Genomic DNA, 19,190 nt, shown 5'->3' on the forward strand with positions numbered 1-19,190 from the left:
CCATTGTTACGAAAAAGTCACAAGGGGTAAGTTTTTCAGTAGTTCTTTCTGCACTCTGAAGAGTTAAAAGGACTCCATTTGCCACAATAGTTTGATTAAAATGCTGGAGTACACAAATTAACTGTGGTAGATAATGTAATTATGCGAAGCAATGTTAATCTTATTCTAACCTCAAGGTATCTGGAATCTCTAAAAAGTAAAAGATTTCACAGGTAGGCACATCTATGCTAATCATATTATCTGCCAGCACTTGGCCATCTTCCAAAAACAACTGGAAAACAAAGAAATTCTGTTAAATTTAATAGAGTTGTGCAGATTTACAGCCCTAGAGAAGTCAAACTACATTCTTAGCATTGGAAAGTTGGTAGATTTCCTCTAAGCTGTTACTCAAAAGTACACAAGTTTACGATGCCTATCTGTATTTGATTTTTATATGCATTTTCACATTGAAAGAGAGAACAGTATTTTATGTGTTGGTAAAAACTACAGAATGCATATTTTGATGAAAAAACACCTTTCCATATAGATTTTTTCAAGCTAACTTGAAATACAAATGCAAATTATCACATATGAAATTTGAAACAATCCCAGGAGAACTTTATGCTTATAAACAACCAAATTATTTGTACTCATCAGTAGCTGTAGTTCTATTATTTATCTGTATGCTCACATAAAAAATAGATGATAATTTTATTAATCGTAATAAATTAATTAATGTTTTATGCACTACTAGATTAATATATACCTAACATGTATTTTTTAGATGAGTTTTACATTGTGAACATGATCCTCTCTTGTCCTCTATGCCTTCCTTTTGTATGAGTAAAAAGTGAGTGAACAAATTACTATTAGATCATAGCGATAATAATTTACACCCACTTTCATAGAATCATAGAATTACCAGGCTGGAAAAGGCCTCTTGGATCATCAAGTCCAAAATTTCCTGTCAACCACGAAACCATGTCCCTGAGCACCTCCTCTACCCATCTGTAAATACTTCCAGGAATGGTAACTCAACCGCCTCCCTGGGCAGCTTGTTCCAGGGCCCTATGGCCCTTTCTGTGAAAATGTTTTTTCTGACCTCCATTCTGAACCTCCCCTGGCAGAACTTGAGGCAATTCCCCCTTCTACTATCACCTGTCACTTGGGAGAAGAGGCCAACTCCCTCCTCTCTACAACCTCTTTTCAGGTAGTTGTAGAGAGCAATTAGGTCTCCCCTCAGCCTCCTCTTCTTCAGGCTAAACAACCCCAGCTCTCTCAGCCGCTCCTCATAAGGCCTCCAGCCCCTTCACCAGCTTCGTTGCTCTTCTCTGGACTCACTCCAGAGCCTCAACATCCTTCTTGTGGTGAGGGGCCCAGAACTGAACACAGGATTCAAGGAGCAATCTCACCAGTGCTAAGTACAGAGGGAGAATAACCTCCCTGGACCTGCTGGTCACACCGTTTCTGATACAAGCCAAGATGCCATTGGCCTTCTTGGTCACCTGGGCACACTGCTGGCTCACGTTCAGTGATCTGTCAACCAACACCCTCAGGTCCTTCTCCTCCAGGCAGCTTTCTAGCCACTCTTCTCCTCGTCTGTAGCACTGCATAGGGTTGTTGTGCCCCAAGTGCAGGACCCACCATAGCTGCACTCCAGTTATACAAGTCATCCCACCACATTTCCATGATGGCAACTACATCATAGTCTCCTTGCCCTACAATAGCTTCCAGTTCCTCCTGTTTATTGCCCATGCTGCATGCACTGGTGTAAATGAACTTCAGCTGGGCTGTTAATCCCACAGCTCTCATAAAGGGAATAGTCTTCATTCCCAAATGACTGGTCCTTAGATTATCTAACCCATCAGAGCCGTTTACATCTTTTCCGTCATGAGATGTACTCACCATTTTTTTTTATGTTGGTACAAAAATCTACTGGAGGTAATGAGAAGTGAAGACATCTGTGTATTTGAGAGCACAACATGTAGCAAATGAAAACTGTGTTATCAGTATCTGTGTTGAATACCCCAAATATTTAACATGAGTGGTATCCAGTCATACTCAAGAAACCTGCCCAGAACATGAAATAGGACAAATCTTATTGAAGTAATTTTAATGGTATTAAATAGTACTGAAATACTCTAAAACACTCTTTTTAGACCTTGGGGTGCAGCGAGTTGGGGTGAGTCAACAGTTAACTAGCAAGAAAATAGAAAGTTAAATCCTGAAACTTTCCAATTCTGTACATCTCTACCATAAGAACTCGGAATACTCTTTACTGAGATGCTAGCTTTTGACTACAGCAGTGTCACAGAAGTGCTTATGGATACACCAGGATTAACACTGCAGAGTATATACTATGAGAAAGAGAGAGATAAAAAGGATGCCTAAGTTTTATGGCTCTGCGTATAAAGTTCTTTACAACATTCCCTGGCGGTACTGCTCTTAAGCTGATGCACCACAATTAAACACCAACTTCTGTATTTGGTGCTGTAGTAGGGGCATGAATAGTGTTCAGAGTTACAAAGATCTGTGCCACAGCTGGAAGAACAAAGTGAAAACTCATCTTTGTCTGACCTTTGGGAACTAAAAAGCTCATTGCAGAGTTTGTTTAAATAAACGGAAACTTATTCAATTAAAGTTATAACTTCAGGTAAAAAGACATAATATGATCCTAGTATGGATTTGCAGATATTCTGGCAAGATCTGTAAACACTGCTGAGCCCCCTGATCTGTTTCCATGCCTCTGCCTGCCCACCTGCTAGGGTGGACCAGCTGCACCACAAGCCCCATTTCATCAGCCCGTCCTTGCTCCAGACTCAAAAGAACTCTTATACAGATCAAGAAAAACAAACTAATGACTTAGCACTCTTGGGAAATAGGCAGAATTGAAGGGTTAAAAAAGAAGTAAACACAACCAACTTATTTTCCTTCACACAGAGGGAAAAATAAAAAATCCAAACAAAAAATAATCCATAAAAAAAAGGCTTTCAACTTTGGCAGCTGTCAAGAAAATGTGAACCTTGGAAGCTCCATAAGCTGCAGTTTGTCTGGTTTCACACAGAACTGATATAAACATTCCTAAAATGATTCATCCTGACACTAGAAAATGAAGAGGAGTGATGACAAACACAGGCTTGCTATATAAAGGTAGCCAAAAAATAGTAGCTAGACTTCAGTCTGACTCACAGGAGGTGAACTCTGTTACACCGGTCCACCACTGTTTTAATCAATGAATCCCATAAGCACCAAATTCCAGAGAGGAAAAAAAAAAAAAAGTTACTTTTTTAAATACATTGTTGCCTCAAAGTCTAAAAGATTCTCTAAAAAGGCTCTGTTTACTGTTATTTTACAGACTGGATTTTGTCTCAAAGCTTTCCCTATCAGAGACTTGGTCGTACAACTATCCTAATTTAACTGGCAGACATCAGCAGACAGTATAACATCTCTGAATGTGGGGAAATCCTAATCACGGAATGCGATTTAAGTAACAAGGATGTCTGGATGATCAAGGCAAGACCACCATGCCTTGAATACTCATTGCTTCAGCCAGAGCCCTCCCATTGCAGAGCTGACTCCTTACAAGCAGCCCAGTTGAAGAAACATATTCCAGACACTTCCCCTTTTGCTTTCCATTCCCTTATACTCCTTGTAGTACAACCCCAGACACCTGCAGTAAAGCCAGTGGAAAAAACAAACCATAACACTGTTGGATGCTCAGGATGCATAACTGGCCAGCTGCAGAGCCAAAGGATCATTGTGGTCATCTGGGATCTAACTTCTGAAACATGAACTACAAATAACAACTAACCCCTGTGAGTGTGTAGTCTGTAGTTTGCTACTTCACTTCCTGCAGTCTCAGTTGTTAAATAACTCTGTTCAAAACAACCTTTTTTTCTCAGGTCTCAGTCTATGAGAATTTGTTCTCTTGCACCAAATCTTTACTGTAATAGATGTCCTAGGACTGTAAATAGACCAATAGTTGTAAGTGTAAAAAGCATATAATGTTACATAATATACATAATTGTTGAATAAATAATATGAAATTACTCTACTTATTTTCTAGTGAGTCTGTAATAGACTACCAACTGCTATTCTATTGCTGCTATGGATGTACTACAAAGATGCACCTACAAACTAGTCAATATTCCTTTGCCTTTGCAGCTCCACCAAGGTAAAAAACTTGCTGACTACCTTTTCAACCCAGAAGACACATTACATTTCACAGAATCATAGAATGTACAAGTTGGAAGGTACCCTAAGGATCATCAAATCCAACTCCAACTTTTAACATAGTAAAAATGTTTCAATCCTAGCAATATTCAGCCATAAAATATATGCATTTTAAGTCACTAGCTAGTGGAAAAGACAAACCACTACCTTATGGGATGCTCAGGATGCAAGCCTTTGTCTGTGAAGGAGCAGAAGGCAGCAGAGCCACGTACCTGACCAAGGCTGCTTCTTCAAGTCCTCCAAGTGTATTGCGACACATTGCCAAGCAACACCGTGTGAAGCTGACAAACACATGACCAAGGAAAGTGAACAGCACAAAAGGCCTCTTCTCCATCATCCTTGAGCAGAAACTATAGGCACTCATAGAAAGAACCATCAAAGGATCAATAGATTTTTAGTTGTGCCACCAACACCTTAAGGAACACTGTGTCCCTCCAAATTACCCTACCAGCACACACAGTTTTTTGCCAGGCTAGAGCACAGAGCCCAGACAGTCAGCTGGACACCAAGAGGCAGGGTGCTTCATTTCCCCTAATACTTTGTTGACATGTTAACTATATTCATGCTTAGAAGTTGTACTTGGGTTTTTTGTTTGTTTTTTTTTGTTTGTTTTGGTATCCTCCTGTACTTCCTTGGCCTTTCTCTAATGTGACCAAGCAGTTAACCCAGTAGTACTGCCTCTGATGGGAGAAAACACACTTCTCCGCCCAAGTCAGTAGATGCTTGTTATGTATTCCATATTTACTCTCATAGTATCATAAACAAAACTGCTTATGAGAGGGATCTAACACCTTCTGTTTAAATTACCCGCTGAAGGAGGACTCAGGATTTAGTCAACTTGAGTGTGACAATTTCTGTGCTCCCTTAGTCCAAAAGAGTCAGATTTGTAAGTTTAAATGACAGTGATGGTTTACACAAGGTTTTTATACAAATCCAAAAACTATTAAGCCCGAGACCAAACCAAACCAAACAAACAAGTCTAAGTAAGTACTGAAGGCATCTGAAATATTAATCGATTCTATTTTTGCTTTACTTAAATTCTTTGTCAAACAGCTGCTAGATTTTCTATTTCTATGAAGAGCAGACAAGCTCTAGGGATTTCTTTAGTGTGCCAGCAAAATACTTCACAATATCTGAATTTCCCTAAATTCTCTGTGAATTATCTAATAAACATGAGTTTCATAACCATTTGCAAAAGACATTTAACAAATCTTATTAGAATGTCATCATGCTAGATTTTGTTTTTATTGTATTTATCTGTCAGTACAAACTTAGCTCTTGATGTCCTTACATACTTCTTACTCAGGTAAACTTCCAATAACATTTCAAATTTTTATGAGGTAGTTCAGAACTTGGCCTCTAGGCTTTTCCTCTTGTGTATAATTTCTGAAGTTTACAGTATAGGACATATGTTTCTCCATCATCTCCAGGTTTGCTCCTTGTGCAGTGCAAAGTTTCTTTCTTGAAACAAGTTTAGAGCTAAAACTGCTAAATTGTTAATATCTTCACTGATTTTAAATGAACTCTGCATCATCCAGGGAAAAAGACCACCTTGACTCTACAAAACACTGATTCTCTCTTACAAAAGCAAATATGTTCCTTGTGACATTGTTTATAATCATTTTTTTTTGAAGACCTTTCTGTCTAGCATCAAGCCCCAAAATGTAAATGTACAGATGAGGGTTTTCATCTTGTAACACATTCATGCCTAAATCCAGATACCAAATGGACTTTAAGGGAGGTGCAGGGGTAACAAGGAAAAGTCAATCCACAAAAAAAAAAAAATCAAGCTAAAATAAAATAAAAACCTTAAAGGCAGAAAATGTATTAATAATAGCTCTGAGACATTTAGATTCAGTACTATAATTTCTCATGTACATCCAGAAACCTCTTTCAGGTAATTCTTCTAACTATTCTGAGATGATTAATTGACTTAAGAGTTTCTTTACCTGGGCTTCAATATTTATTACTTTATAGAATTTTAATTTGCATGTTAATCAGACAACATATTCTTCCTTGATAACATGTATTTAATTTTGCCTGTGAATCTGAGTACTTGCATATGCAAACTTGTCCTCTTCCCTCCTTAAAACTCAGCTTTTACTTATTAAGAAACTTGTAAATGGTGGCCCCCCAACTTGCAACATACTGTAAATGACAAAGCAAGGATTTGACCGTCCATGTATATGAGCAGAGAATTGAAGTCTCTCCAGACTTTTTCTTTTCTTAGTCATACAGAGCTGTACATGGAAGGAAAGGAAGAAAGACATCAAGTACAAATTCTCCTCATGTGACCTGCTTCAAATTAACCATCTGTGTAAAAAGATGAGAGAACCAGCAGAAGGGCAGAACTTAACAGAGCATTTTATTATCAGACTCTTCCAGCTTCTACTTCAATGGGGGTAAAAGCAGATTTGTTTTGCAGCACTGAAGTAGGGGAGGTCAAAGCACATTATAACACAGAAGAAAATTTCTAGTTTAAAAGGAAGTTTGAAACTACCTGTTACATGTAGTTGATCTCTGCTTACTTGCCACGAGAACTAGGATCTAGACATCGAATGAAGAGCCAAAACTCTTTCGAGTTTTGAAGAAGCAGCTGCTCATGCTAATACAAAGTTCATATTACATAAAATCCTGGAGTCTGATCTGGGATCTTTGCTTGGGGTTCTTTGTTTTTGTTTTATTTTTTGCTTTATATGTGCCGCTTCCATGGCACCTGCCTCTATTAACTCTATCTTGCGAAGGCACTAATTGGTGGATATGAAGAGTATGTCTTAAACAGAGAGGCAGAGAAAGCTCAATAAGAGTTTATGCAAGTTACCTGTGTTTGAGTTTCAACAAGAGTATCTTGGGATACATGTAACTGATAAAAAAAGGTCACTGAAGGACAATTTCAGTGCTAAAACAGTATTAATCTGAAAAGACAACAAACAGCAAGCTCAGGATATATATGTCTTGGAACAACAAATGAGGTCCTGGACAGCTTTACAGGTATTATTGAGTACAAGTACATTTATCCAAAAATATTTAAGATTGCACCATTGACAGAAGCACAAGAGGTGGTACTCTTTCCACACAGACAGTTAACTTCTTACAATGTAGACTAACACCTTCACATTAAACCTTTTATCTTAACAACAGAAGGTTACTTCATTGTTTCTGAAAGAGATTCTGAATGCTTAAAGGAGAACTGCAGGGTGACAGGGGGCATCCTAAGAATGCTGCTGGGTCAGGAGCAATGATAGAGAAAGGAATGAAATATCTGTGTTGAACCAGGCAGTAAAGGTTAACCTATACAGACCAGGCATTTTTTTATTTGCTTGAAGAGTCTGAGCTTAGTGTCTAAGATTCATTGCTTGAACACTTCCCACAAAACAATGTCCTGAATCTCAGAGAAATTCAATATGGATTATTTGCCTGAGTGATTTCTATGGAGAAAGGAATTGTTATTGGGTCACTGAAGTCACTAGAAAGGAACTACAGAGAGCAGAACTCCAGTCCCAGAAACTCCTAAAGGCTCCCTCCTCTCCAAACACAATGTCTGAGGGGGGATTCCCAGGGATTAACACTAGCATCTTCTCTAGTCAATGCAATAATGTGATTCAGAGGATTTAAGTTTGCCTGCTGCCCTGAACATCTCTTGGAAGAGTGTTTTGCCCTTGTACAAGTCTTACAAGGAGCTGCTGAGAGAGCTGGGGTTGTTTAGCCTGGAGAAGAGGAGGCTGAGGAGAGACCTCATTGCTCTCTACAACTACCTGAAAGGAGGTTGCGGAGAGGAGGCCGCTGGCTTCTTCTCCCAAGTGACAGGGGACAGGACAAGAGGGAATGGCCTCAAGCTCCACCAGGGGAGGTTCAGGCTTGAGATCAGGAAAAAAAATTTTATGGAAAGGGTCATTGGGCACTGGAACAGGCTGCCCAGGGAGGTGGTTGAATCACCTTCCCTGAAGACGTTTAAAGGATGGGTGGATGAGGTGCTGAGGGGCACAGTTTAGTGATTGATAGGAATGGTTGGACTCAATGATCCTGTGGGTCTTTTCCAACCTAATGATTCTGTGATTCTGTGATACTACAGAAATACATAGTAGACAAAAGCACTTTCCTTTTGTCTGTTTTGCGCAACAAGAGTGGCAGTCTAGAGGAGGTGTTGTCTCAGTGTTTCTACAATAATGCATAAAACTCTGATGTCTTATGTCTTGGGTACTAAAATAACACTTCAGATACCTTGTTAAGGTGAAGTATCAAAATACCTGCAAAGATAATCTGTTATACACACACAATTGCCAGATATGGAAGAGGACAATCGTTTGAGATCCAATATTTTAGCTGCAACAAAAAAAAAAATCGCAAATCTATGCTGTTACATAAAACAAAACTTAATGAAGCCTTTCCATCAGCAGTCCAACTTCAGCAAAGAGAATACTGCAGACTGACTCATTCAATGACTACAGCAATTGCTACGCCCTCCTCCATAGCCACCATTGTAAACAGCAGCAGTAAAGAAGTTTTGATGAAAAACTCACTTCACCACTTTAAGTACCATCAAGACTAAGTTTTCTTTTCTCCTTAGAAGTGGTACTTGTAGTTTAGTGATGGTACCCACTGAAAGAACAGTTTTGAATAGTTTGTACAGTTTCATGTATGCACCAGTGGAAGGATTTTAAACTTGAAGCTATTCAGAGAAAAGTTTAACTGAGCTCTGAATTCATACCACAATGGCAGAATAGTATCACTTATCTTTCCACAACATACATTTCCATTTCAAGAGGAAAAAGGGGCATGACACCAGCTAGTGACAATCAAAACCGTCATGAATTTGAGATAACAGATTACATGACCCTGAATTTGGTGATGTTTATTGCAGAGCAGCTTCACTAAATCTCATATCTGAGCCATCTACAAATTCAGAAGACTTTGCCTCTTGATCTTGTCCTTATTTCAAGGTCTGTCACAATCCAAATTCCATGTGAAGTGATGCAAATGTTTCCTACCTTCTCTTGCCACAAGCAAATCAACACCACTAAAGCAACAAGGTTACCAAGCTTTATGAGGTGCTGAGAGTAGACATTACTTTTCAGTAGCCAAGCTGTCTAAACTGCAGCTTTTGTGCTAGTGGCTTGCATTTGCTCTGCAGCAGATTCAGCAGAGATCACATGCAAGGACCCTGCACATTTCTGAAGCACTTAACATTTGCAAAACACAAGGCTATTTCCACTATGCATACAGTCAAACACATCACGTCAACAAAAGAAATGCCAAAAACACAGCAGAAAAGGTGCCTTCTCTTGTAAGACGCTAACATACATTCTAAACAGAAACCTACTTCTGAAGTCATTCACTAGGAAAAAAAAGGAAGCAAGCAGCCATAAATGGTCAGGACTATGGTTTCATGCTGCTGCGAAGAATAAGTAGTGTGGTTAAGTATTTGAAAAGAGAGGTAATTCAGTGCTAATAAGATGGAGATGGAATCAAAACTAATTCAAACATAAACTGCAAGTTCTAGTCTCCTCTTGTTCATCCAGGTTAAACTGAAGAGCAATCAGAATGGAGTCAGAAGGAACAAACACTTCCCAAAACGTTAAAAAAAAAAAAAAAGACAGAAGAATCTCCATAAACTAAACCTGTCTTAGTTTTGATAAGAGCTGGGGCATCATACACTAAAGAGTGGAAGCAATGTTTTGGATCTGTAGAATCATTTAGGTTGAAAAAGATCCTTAAATCATCAAGATCAACCATTAAAAGTCCAGCTCTAAACCATGACCCTATGCACCACGTCCACACATCTTTTAAATACCTCTACAGACGGTGACTCCACCACTTCCCTGGACAGCCTGTTCCAATGCTTGACAACCCTTTCAGTGAAGACATTTTTCCTAATATCCAATCTAAACATCCCCCGGGCACAACTTGAGGCCATTTCTTCTTGTCCTATCACTTGTTACTTTGGAGAATAGACCAACACTCACCTTGCTACAACCTCCTTTCTGAAGGACCACCCTTACTACTAGAAATTAGTACTTTTGTTAGTGCTTGTTTTCTTTTCCAAGGATCTTGAAGACAATGACACTTAAACTGTTTTCCATAGCAAATAAGTTCCACATCTACCCTCACAAAAATGTAAAGAAATGTTAATTTTGGGAAGAGAGCACTAAAGATAAGATTTCTGAATTTGGTCTGAAAGACAAATCTTCTTAAAAGAGTTCATCAGGTAGAAACATAAAAATTACTTGCTCCTCTATAAGCCCTTAACTAGACTATTTATTTACAGAAAATATTCCTCTCCACTATAGATGAAAATGTCTTGGAGTGTCTATACTCTGCTCTGATTCAAGCAGCAATGGTTTAAAACTGAAAGAGAGAAGATTCAGACTAGATATAAGGAATAAATGTTTAATGATGAGGGTGGTGACACAGTTGAACAGATTGCCCAGAGAGGTGGTAGATACCCCATACCTAGAAACATTCAAGGTCAGGTTGTTCAGAGTCCCATCCAACCTGATCTAGTTGAAGAAGTCTCCGCCTATTGCAGTAGAGTCGGACTAGATGACCTTTAAAGATCCCTTCCAACCCAGACTATTCTCTGACTCTATAATTCCAAGCAGGACAATAGAGCCAGGAAGAACGCTGCAGCCTTCCCTCTGGCTCTGCTGCATCACCACTGCACTGCACTACCAGCATCCAAAGCCTGACACATCCATCATGTTGTCTTTGCTGTGGCTCGGAGCACCACACGCCTACACCAGTCTAGAAAAATAACCCAGGGATTATTGTCATCCAACAAAAGATGCAGCAGTATTGTTCCAGCTTGCTTGGTAACTGCAAGTATGTCAGATGAGAGAACTAAAAATACTGACACTCTATAAGCATGGTCCCATGTCTGGCATGATATTAAACAACAAAAAAAAGCTTTCTAAGCAGGACAGCAGCCCAAGGCATATACTATGACCTAGAAAGAAGTGGAAATGACTGTCTCCTGCTTAGGCTGAGCAAAAACTGTCATAAACCTAGATATTTCAAATACTCATTATGCTGTTAAACAGCCATTTACCCAATAACAGCATTTCTCCAGCACAAAGTTCTACTAAAATATGTTTGTGGTAATAAAAATGAAGCTCAATAATTCAGTGGTAACTTAATATTTTGTAATAGTTAAAATATGTATGTGATTTTGAAGAATATGCTGTTATGCTAAAGGATATCACTGAACTTTAAATTAAGGTGTAACGCATTGAACATGAACAGAAATTGCCCAATCTAGTATTACATACTAAAAATGTAATGAATTGTGCATGAGTGGAAATTGCTAGTTCTAATGGTACATATTTACTACATGACTTTAAAAATTAACACAAACTAATTTATCAACTGTATTTATGCATTGAAAATATACTGCACAGTATCTAAATATAAATGAGTTATTTATATTCATTGAGGAAACTCAGACTCACAAGAGATCTATTCTCCATAGCTCCTAGATCTAGGAGTTTTCATGCAAAAATTCCTTTTTGTAACATGCTTTGTTATAATACACCAGTTTATGTACTAGATAATATCCTCAATTTATGCAAAGAATCTGACTTCAGTAAAACATCCTGTTCAACTCCATCCTGTGATCTAATCCAGTAGGTCCATGTAAATAGTCTCTTTACTGATAAAAATACATCATGACACACAAGAAATTTTGCCAGAGGAAAGACTACTGAAGCAGGTCTAATATTTTTTGATGACATTATTTCTGGAAATTAGAATCACATGGTCCATTGTTTTAGCAGTCTCCCAGTATTAAAAAGAGTAAATATTTATGAGAGTCCCATAGTTTCTGAGCTGTGCAAGTAGTACTAATGATGAAATCACTACCCTACCTTAGTTCCTTCTGAGATGGACAGTCAGAAATCAAGGAGAGCTGTAGATTTATTAAATATAGCTATGCCAGATCAAAATTAATATAAAGAGCAATCTGAGATATGCTAAGTTCTTTAAATTTATCTTTGATCGCTTAACTAATAAAAACATCACTATGTACTCAGTTCTGCACAAAAAATCAGCTACCATTCCATCACTTCTCTGCACATCATTTTTCAGCATTGCACATCTAGTTATCTTCATGTACTATAAAGAGGAAAGCCTTAAAAATTGCCTACTGGACTTCAACCAATAAATAACACGCACGTCTCTTTTCCACCAGTAAAGTGAATAGTGAGGGAAACTTTTCAAAAATCAGGCTATACAAGAGCCAATATTGCTTCACCAAGCTATACAGATGCAACTTCCCATAAATGCAATTCAATCCCAGATTTATAGCACAGTATTTATTTTAGATGGAATTTAATGTCAGTTCATCTGTGACAGCACTCGCCTCCTGGCTTGCCATATAGATAAGTTAATTAAACAGAACCATACCCCAGAAAACCAAAGAGCTGGAAGTGGACAGGACCTGGCTGTGCCCTATGAATCTCAGGTAACAGTAAAACATATCAGCTGTTCCATAGCACTAGGTACATACAATTCAGTGGGGATAAAGTACTAGTTATCAGTCCAGAGAAAAGAATTAAATATGAGTATTTACCCTACAGTTTTCTTGAAGAAGAATATCAGTTTCAGGTGATACTAAATTATTCCATTTAGAAGGAAAAGGTTACCACTAATACCCAACCTTAGGGTCTCCTTTTTGTAACAATATAGCCAGTGCAGTACAGTGATTTTTTGGTAGCATATCCCAAGCCTCTGCACTGCTCACTTCAGCAAAACTTTGGATACGTTTATATACTGTTTCACTTTATTCCAGTCTGCCTCCAGAGGGTCCAATTCCTATTCTAGATCAATTCAGCTAACTAATAATCCAAATGTTGTATGACTTCCCTGGTATGTCTGTTTAAGTCACTGATATATCTCTCAGCATAAAAATAAAGCAGAAGACTATTCTAGAAACTTCTGTTTAAAATTTGATTTTTTTCTAACTTTGGAAAAGACAGTTGCAGGAATGTCTTTTCATTGAATATGAAAGATGACGTAAAATTTTTTACAATTTGTGTTCATTTTGTGTTAAAAGTCTACAAAAATGTCTGAAACCTCTTCTACGAAACAACGATCAAAATCACATGGATTTTGTTTATTTGTTTGTTATTGGGTTTGACTTAGGGAAGACTTTGGAAAAAGTTCCCATTATCATTTTTTTAACAGTCAAGAAAATTAAATATGTATTGAGTACTGTCATACATGACAATCAACATATCTCCCATGCATTGGTACCCTCATTAATGAAACATAAGCTCTTCTGGAGGAAGTTTTCACCTCGAAGACAATAAAGACCATTTGTTTACCAAGTATAAATAAAAGGGAAAATACAGGGAAAAAAATTATATTTCTTACCATCGTAAGGGTGAATGGATGGCTTTCCAGTGTGGACACTCTTGGACAGTGTAGAATAACATACTGAAACAAAATCAGCCAGAAAAAAAAAATATAGAAAAGATATGTTCAAAACATTCAATCATGGGTTAGTACATACAAACAGATCCCGTAGACAATGCTACGTGAACGGCAGTGATTTTTTAGGAGCACGTCAACTCACCTGACCAGGCCTTGCTTCAAAGTCATCTTTCATCATCCTTACTTCAAGGACATCGGAGGGATGGCTTATCACTGAAGTTATTGTGACCGGTTTATTGCTGCGGATGTAGCGGTACAGCCTTTCCATACAGTACAAGCACAGAGGTCCAGAAATCCAAAACCAAGTCTACGGAGGAAAATAAAATGCTACCTCAAGGACTTCTCATTTTATATTTTCTCATTTCAAAACCACATGAGTGCTTGCAGAACCTCATTTCCCATCTATTGCAGAGCAGTGTTTTAGTCACAAGTAACCTTCACATCTCTCTACGTGCAGAAATCCAAGTGCATTATGGAGGCTTAATCATCCACCAGCAGCAGCATCCAAGAGCACCATTTTAATCATAAAACTCATCAGGAACAAAATGCTAATGACCTCATTTGCAACCATGTTACTCTGGTTTTATGCAGTTAGATTGCAAGGGGTTTCAGCTGTGAATTACACACTACATACACTGTTTCAAAATGTAACAGACTAGAGTACTATAAAACTGGTTTAGCTTTACAGGAAAATACTTTCTAGCTCACAATGTTATTTGACTATTACCTTCTTTTCATCATCTCAGGTACAAACAAAAACTCTAAGAAGCAATTCTGGTGCTATACAATTTATGCTTATATGGCTGGTGTAAAATCACAGAAAAGGGAGAAAAACAGGCACTTTTGAATCACAACTCATATGCCCCTGTGGAAGATGTGTATGCTAGACAAACAATGCCCTAGAAATGCCTGTTACTCTGTGTTGATTATAAAGGGAGCCCTGGGTGAGTACCTCAGATGGAGACATTTACAGCTGCTCCGCTAAATTCCACCCTAAGAATCAATTACCAACAGCTTGTGGCAGAGCTAACTACTAATTCCACATCTGCTCAGTCACTCAAGCCATGGCACTGAAGTGCCCCTAACCCTCATCCATCTTCCCAGTTTTTGAAGTTATACATCAGCATCTTTTGCAACTAGCAGAGTATTTCATTTCCTTAAGCACCTCTGGTCTTAAAAACTCCAGGTCTAAGTGCATAGAACACTTCCAAATCAAAAAAAGTCCTAAATTAAAGAGCTGCCTGGAGAACATGAAACAGTCGTTTCTTTCCATAGCTGTTCTTTTCCCATAAACAGCTCTGAAGTAGGTATCTTAAGCCCCCAAAAGGACTGTTTGATATCTTGTGAATCACATGGACCCAGATACACTTTGATGCTTGTAATTCAGGAATAAAATCAAACCAAAATAAAATCCAAAGAACTTTTTTGGAGGACTTCTATGTGGAATTGACTGTTTCTTATTATGATTACATGCTTCATAGTAAAATGTGTTCCCACTGCAGCTAGTAAGAGATGTGTTCTACAGAAAACAACTAAAATAATAAAAAACTCCAGTGAGTTATAAGACCAGCTTGAATGGTGGGCCTTGGACTTGTGAACTCAGTATTCCCGAACTTCCTCTGACTGCTTGCCAATACAGTCCAGATCATCTTCTCTCAGAAGAAAAGAGAAAATGTGGATGATGAAAAAGCTGCTACCATGCAACAGAAAGAAACAAAAGGACAATGGAAAACAGAAAAAGGAAAGGCTTTTCTATCCCCAGTGTCATCATACTAATTTACCCATGCCACATATAAAACAAGCCTGCTGCAAACAACAGGCTATACAAAGCCAAACCACAACCAACTGCAACCCAGAAATGACTATTAGGATCTGCATCCGCATGGTAAAAAAAAAAAAGAGAACAAATGGAGTTTGATTACTTCAATTAACTACTGCCACACAATGCTTACAAAAGGACCTTATGAATATGTTATATAAATGTTTGCTCTGAAGTGCTATGCTGTAATTTAAAGTTGCATTTATAGCAAGACCAACACATCTCTTATCCTGTAGCACAGAAAAGAACCTTACAGTCAATCTCTTGACATTTTCCCACCCTATTCTATGCACCACATTGTAATGCAGTTCAAGGTTTAACACGGATGGTTTTTTCCCCACCAGATCTTTGAATGCCTAAAAAGGTTTTAATAATATTTTCCATTATTAAAACATCTGGTCTTGAAATGCAATAATTAGTGGTTATGGCTGACTGAAAGACTTGGCATGGCTTGTAATACCTGAAACGTCGGATCATACAGACCTCTGGGAAGTGTGACTGGAATTTGGGTCCCTCGGAACAAATTCTCATAAAGTTATTTTGTACAAAGGGTTCTGGTACTGATAAGTCCTCTGGGAAAGGCTCAGTAGTATAGCCAGGAAACAACTCTTCAAAAGCCTTTGGCACCGTCACATTCTCTTGGAGTGTTTTGTTAGGATTAAAGCAACCAGGAGGGTGTTCCTCTAAGTTCGTCTGGTACTTGAGTACCCCCCTACAGGAAAATAAAAATAGCAAAGACACTGAAGTAACAGTCAAAACCAAGCAAATTATCTTAGTATGGACAAGATTTTAGAAAGCAGTCACAAGGCTCATCCTCTGTAAAATTTTTATTCCATTTGCTTCCAGGACTTTCAACAAGATTGAAACTTGCAACAACAGAGCCCACTGTCATTGGAGGCAAAGTCTAGCTTCTCCAGCTCACTTGGCACTCCCCCAGCGAACAGCTTCAAGCTTAATATTACTTGAAAGGGGAGATATTGTAGGAGCCTTGAAAAAAAAATGAATAATTACATATTTATCAGGTTTGCACACAATGCTATAATTTGCTCCTGTGAATATCATCTTGTCAAACAGAGGGAAAAGAGAAAGTCCTGCATCATAACCAAGGAACCTTTCTTATGAATTATTTTGTGGAGTCCATGCTTACTTGTAAGGCTAAAGCTAAATTTGCAGCAATAATAAAGTGAGAACCTTGCAGCTGCAATTAGAAACTATGAAGAAACAAGTGGAAACCTGAAACACTCCAAGATATCTCAACACATGAATGAAACATTGAAAACAGGGAAGAAGAGATAATACTAGTAATAAAATTCCTCAGACATACTACTTGCTTCCAAATCTGGATTTCATGACAGTAAAACCACAAGCAGGAATATTTAAAAATCCAAAGGGCTAAATGACAGCTGTAGAGGATGGTGCTGGGTGGGAAATAAGGCACACTGACACAATGTTTGTTGAGACGCGCCCACTGAGCACCAGGCCATGTGGTAAAGGCTCATCTCAAACATACAATCAAATATAAGGACATATGTTCTCCCCTTTTCTCCCCAATGTACACACATAGCAGCAGCAGTGACTCAGTTTAATCCACAAAGACAAAGAAACAGAATATTGCAATATTCCCAACTTAAATGGGCTCCGACAGGCTACTGGCAATTTTCCCTGCTGAAAAGCAGTCCTGACAGATAGTAACAAGCTTCCCGCATGGTTCGGTGAATAATACAAAGCTTGGAAGCGAAACCTGCTCACTCTGAACTCCACATCTGACCCTGGGAAAATCACTTGGGAAGCGTCCATGTGCCTACATTCATGCTTCTGTCTGTATTTATTGCCTGATCATGCTTATCACTTGCATCTGGCATCACTGTTGGTCATCACGTATTTGCAATGCAACAGATACCCCTAATATTATGCTAGTTCCCTGCTCCATAAATATAACAGTGCCTCATGGATTTAGCTGCAAGTCACAGCACATTTGATATTTTTCCAATCAGCCTTGCGTACATGCCTGCAAGCTGCTTTCATAGCTTTCTGTTCTCAGAACGTACCAAAAGAGGATTCCAAGTTTTCCTTGAATCATGAATAGCTGTACTGCAAACATGAGCATCCCCTCCACTGATCTCTAGTTTGCTTGAACCATTACAAACATGCTAACCGAGTGGCAAGCTGGGATGACAAAGCTGCCTGTTAACAGCAGCTGCAATGACTCCCATTTCTGAAGCGGTCAAGGAAAGGCAAGTTGTCTTACACACCAAGATCAGTTCCCAGAAAGGCTGAGTTCAGCATAACTGTTAAGGAGCCTAAGACATACCCTCACATATTTATTTGGTACAACACTTGAATACATAAATATTAATGTGTGGATACCTGTAAGTAGGAGACAGACATCTTTAGCAAAAAAAAAAAAGGAGCGATAAAAAGAGCAAGTCATATAAAATGTCCTACCGGCTGAGTAACACAGCATACAGTCTATTTGCATGGGCATACATCAATCTCTGCCCCAGTTTTCCACCCACACAACAGAGACATTCACTTCTGACTAGAGCTGGAAAATATACATCGCTATTTCTTGAGATTCTTAGGATGATAAGCTATAGATCAATGGTTCTCAATGTTTTTTTATAGGTAATTACACTATTCATATCTTCTTATACATGTTCCACTACTCAATTCAAGATGAGTTGCTTGAGGGGTCTCCTGAAGGTCAATGTGTGGGTAGAATCTTAAAGAGTTTTCAGCCTTTGGAAGATAAATCCTTGGATAACTCTAGTAGCTCCCATTCTCAGCTCCTATGAACCAGTATAGCCCTCTTAACTCCACAGTAATACCAAGTTTGGATCATCTGAGAATCTGGCTAAAAATATTTCATATGTTTTATCACTCTTTATGACGGAAGTAGAAACATCAAGCTTTTGGTTTTGGATAAACTATTTTTCATTCTTGATATTGCTGTCTTAAAATATAAATTATTGTAGCTATGCACCATGCCTTAAGCCACTAAAATATGTGAAAGTCATGTTGCAAGAAGTAGAAGAGCATTTTAAGTCCTTAAGAATAACTCCCTGAAAAATTCTCCTCTCCTTTAGGGTGCAGATGAACAAATAAACCAGTAACACATGACAGATGAATCATGTCACTTTACGCACTGATGTCAAGTGCTTGGCTACCCTGCAAAAGAACATACTGTAAGAACATACCTATAATAGTTTGAAAAAAAAAAAAAATCCAGGAATACTGTGGAAATACTCAAAAGGAGAGCCTCCCCAGACAGGTAAATCCTCACCTAATCCGCCTGCCCAATCCAGCCACAGGAAATGCCTTGCTCTGTTGAGTAACTAGTCATGTGCCTGCAATAATACAAGTTAAGCCATGTAGGAGTCACTTGGGCACCTAAGCATGGGTGTCTAAGTTTCCTTTATTCTCAGAAAAGACATTCTAGACAGTATCACAAATGGAGCCCAGGAATCAATCGCTAGAATGTAGATCTTTGAAGCAGCAGGTTAGATGAAGCAATCTCAAGGCTTCATTGACTATTTATTAGAACTCATTAGCCTATAATGGGAGAAAGACATTTAGAAAGCATGTAGAGACCTACATTTAGGCATCTTAAACTTCAACTGACTCCCACTCTCCATGACTCATTCTTCTCCCACTTTTACTGACACTCAGTTCTTTTAGATTTGCACTGAACAAGTTTCCAACTCAATACTAAGGAGGCTGTGTAAAAGAAGAT

General features: G+C 38.4%; 1 protein-coding gene across 1 annotated transcript in view; it reads right to left on the reverse strand.

Annotated features, from left to right (window-relative positions):
* The window catches only part of NOX4 (NADPH oxidase 4), a 107,014-nt gene that overhangs the window by 63,011 nt on the left and 24,813 nt on the right, over positions 1-19,190 (reverse strand). Inside the window, exons 9-11 of the mRNA XM_069883314.1 lie at positions 15,941-16,169; positions 13,781-13,945; positions 13,579-13,641 (exon numbers count right to left, since the gene is read on the reverse strand). Of these exons, the coding sequence (XP_069739415.1) occupies positions 13,579-13,641; positions 13,781-13,945; positions 15,941-16,169 (457 nt within the window). The remainder of the gene's footprint in view (positions 1-13,578; positions 13,642-13,780; positions 13,946-15,940; positions 16,170-19,190) is intronic.

The sequence above is a fragment of the Phaenicophaeus curvirostris genome, chromosome 1 (assembly GCF_032191515.1).
Source record: "Phaenicophaeus curvirostris isolate KB17595 chromosome 1, BPBGC_Pcur_1.0, whole genome shotgun sequence".
NCBI lineage: Eukaryota > Metazoa > Chordata > Aves > Cuculiformes > Cuculidae > Phaenicophaeus > Phaenicophaeus curvirostris.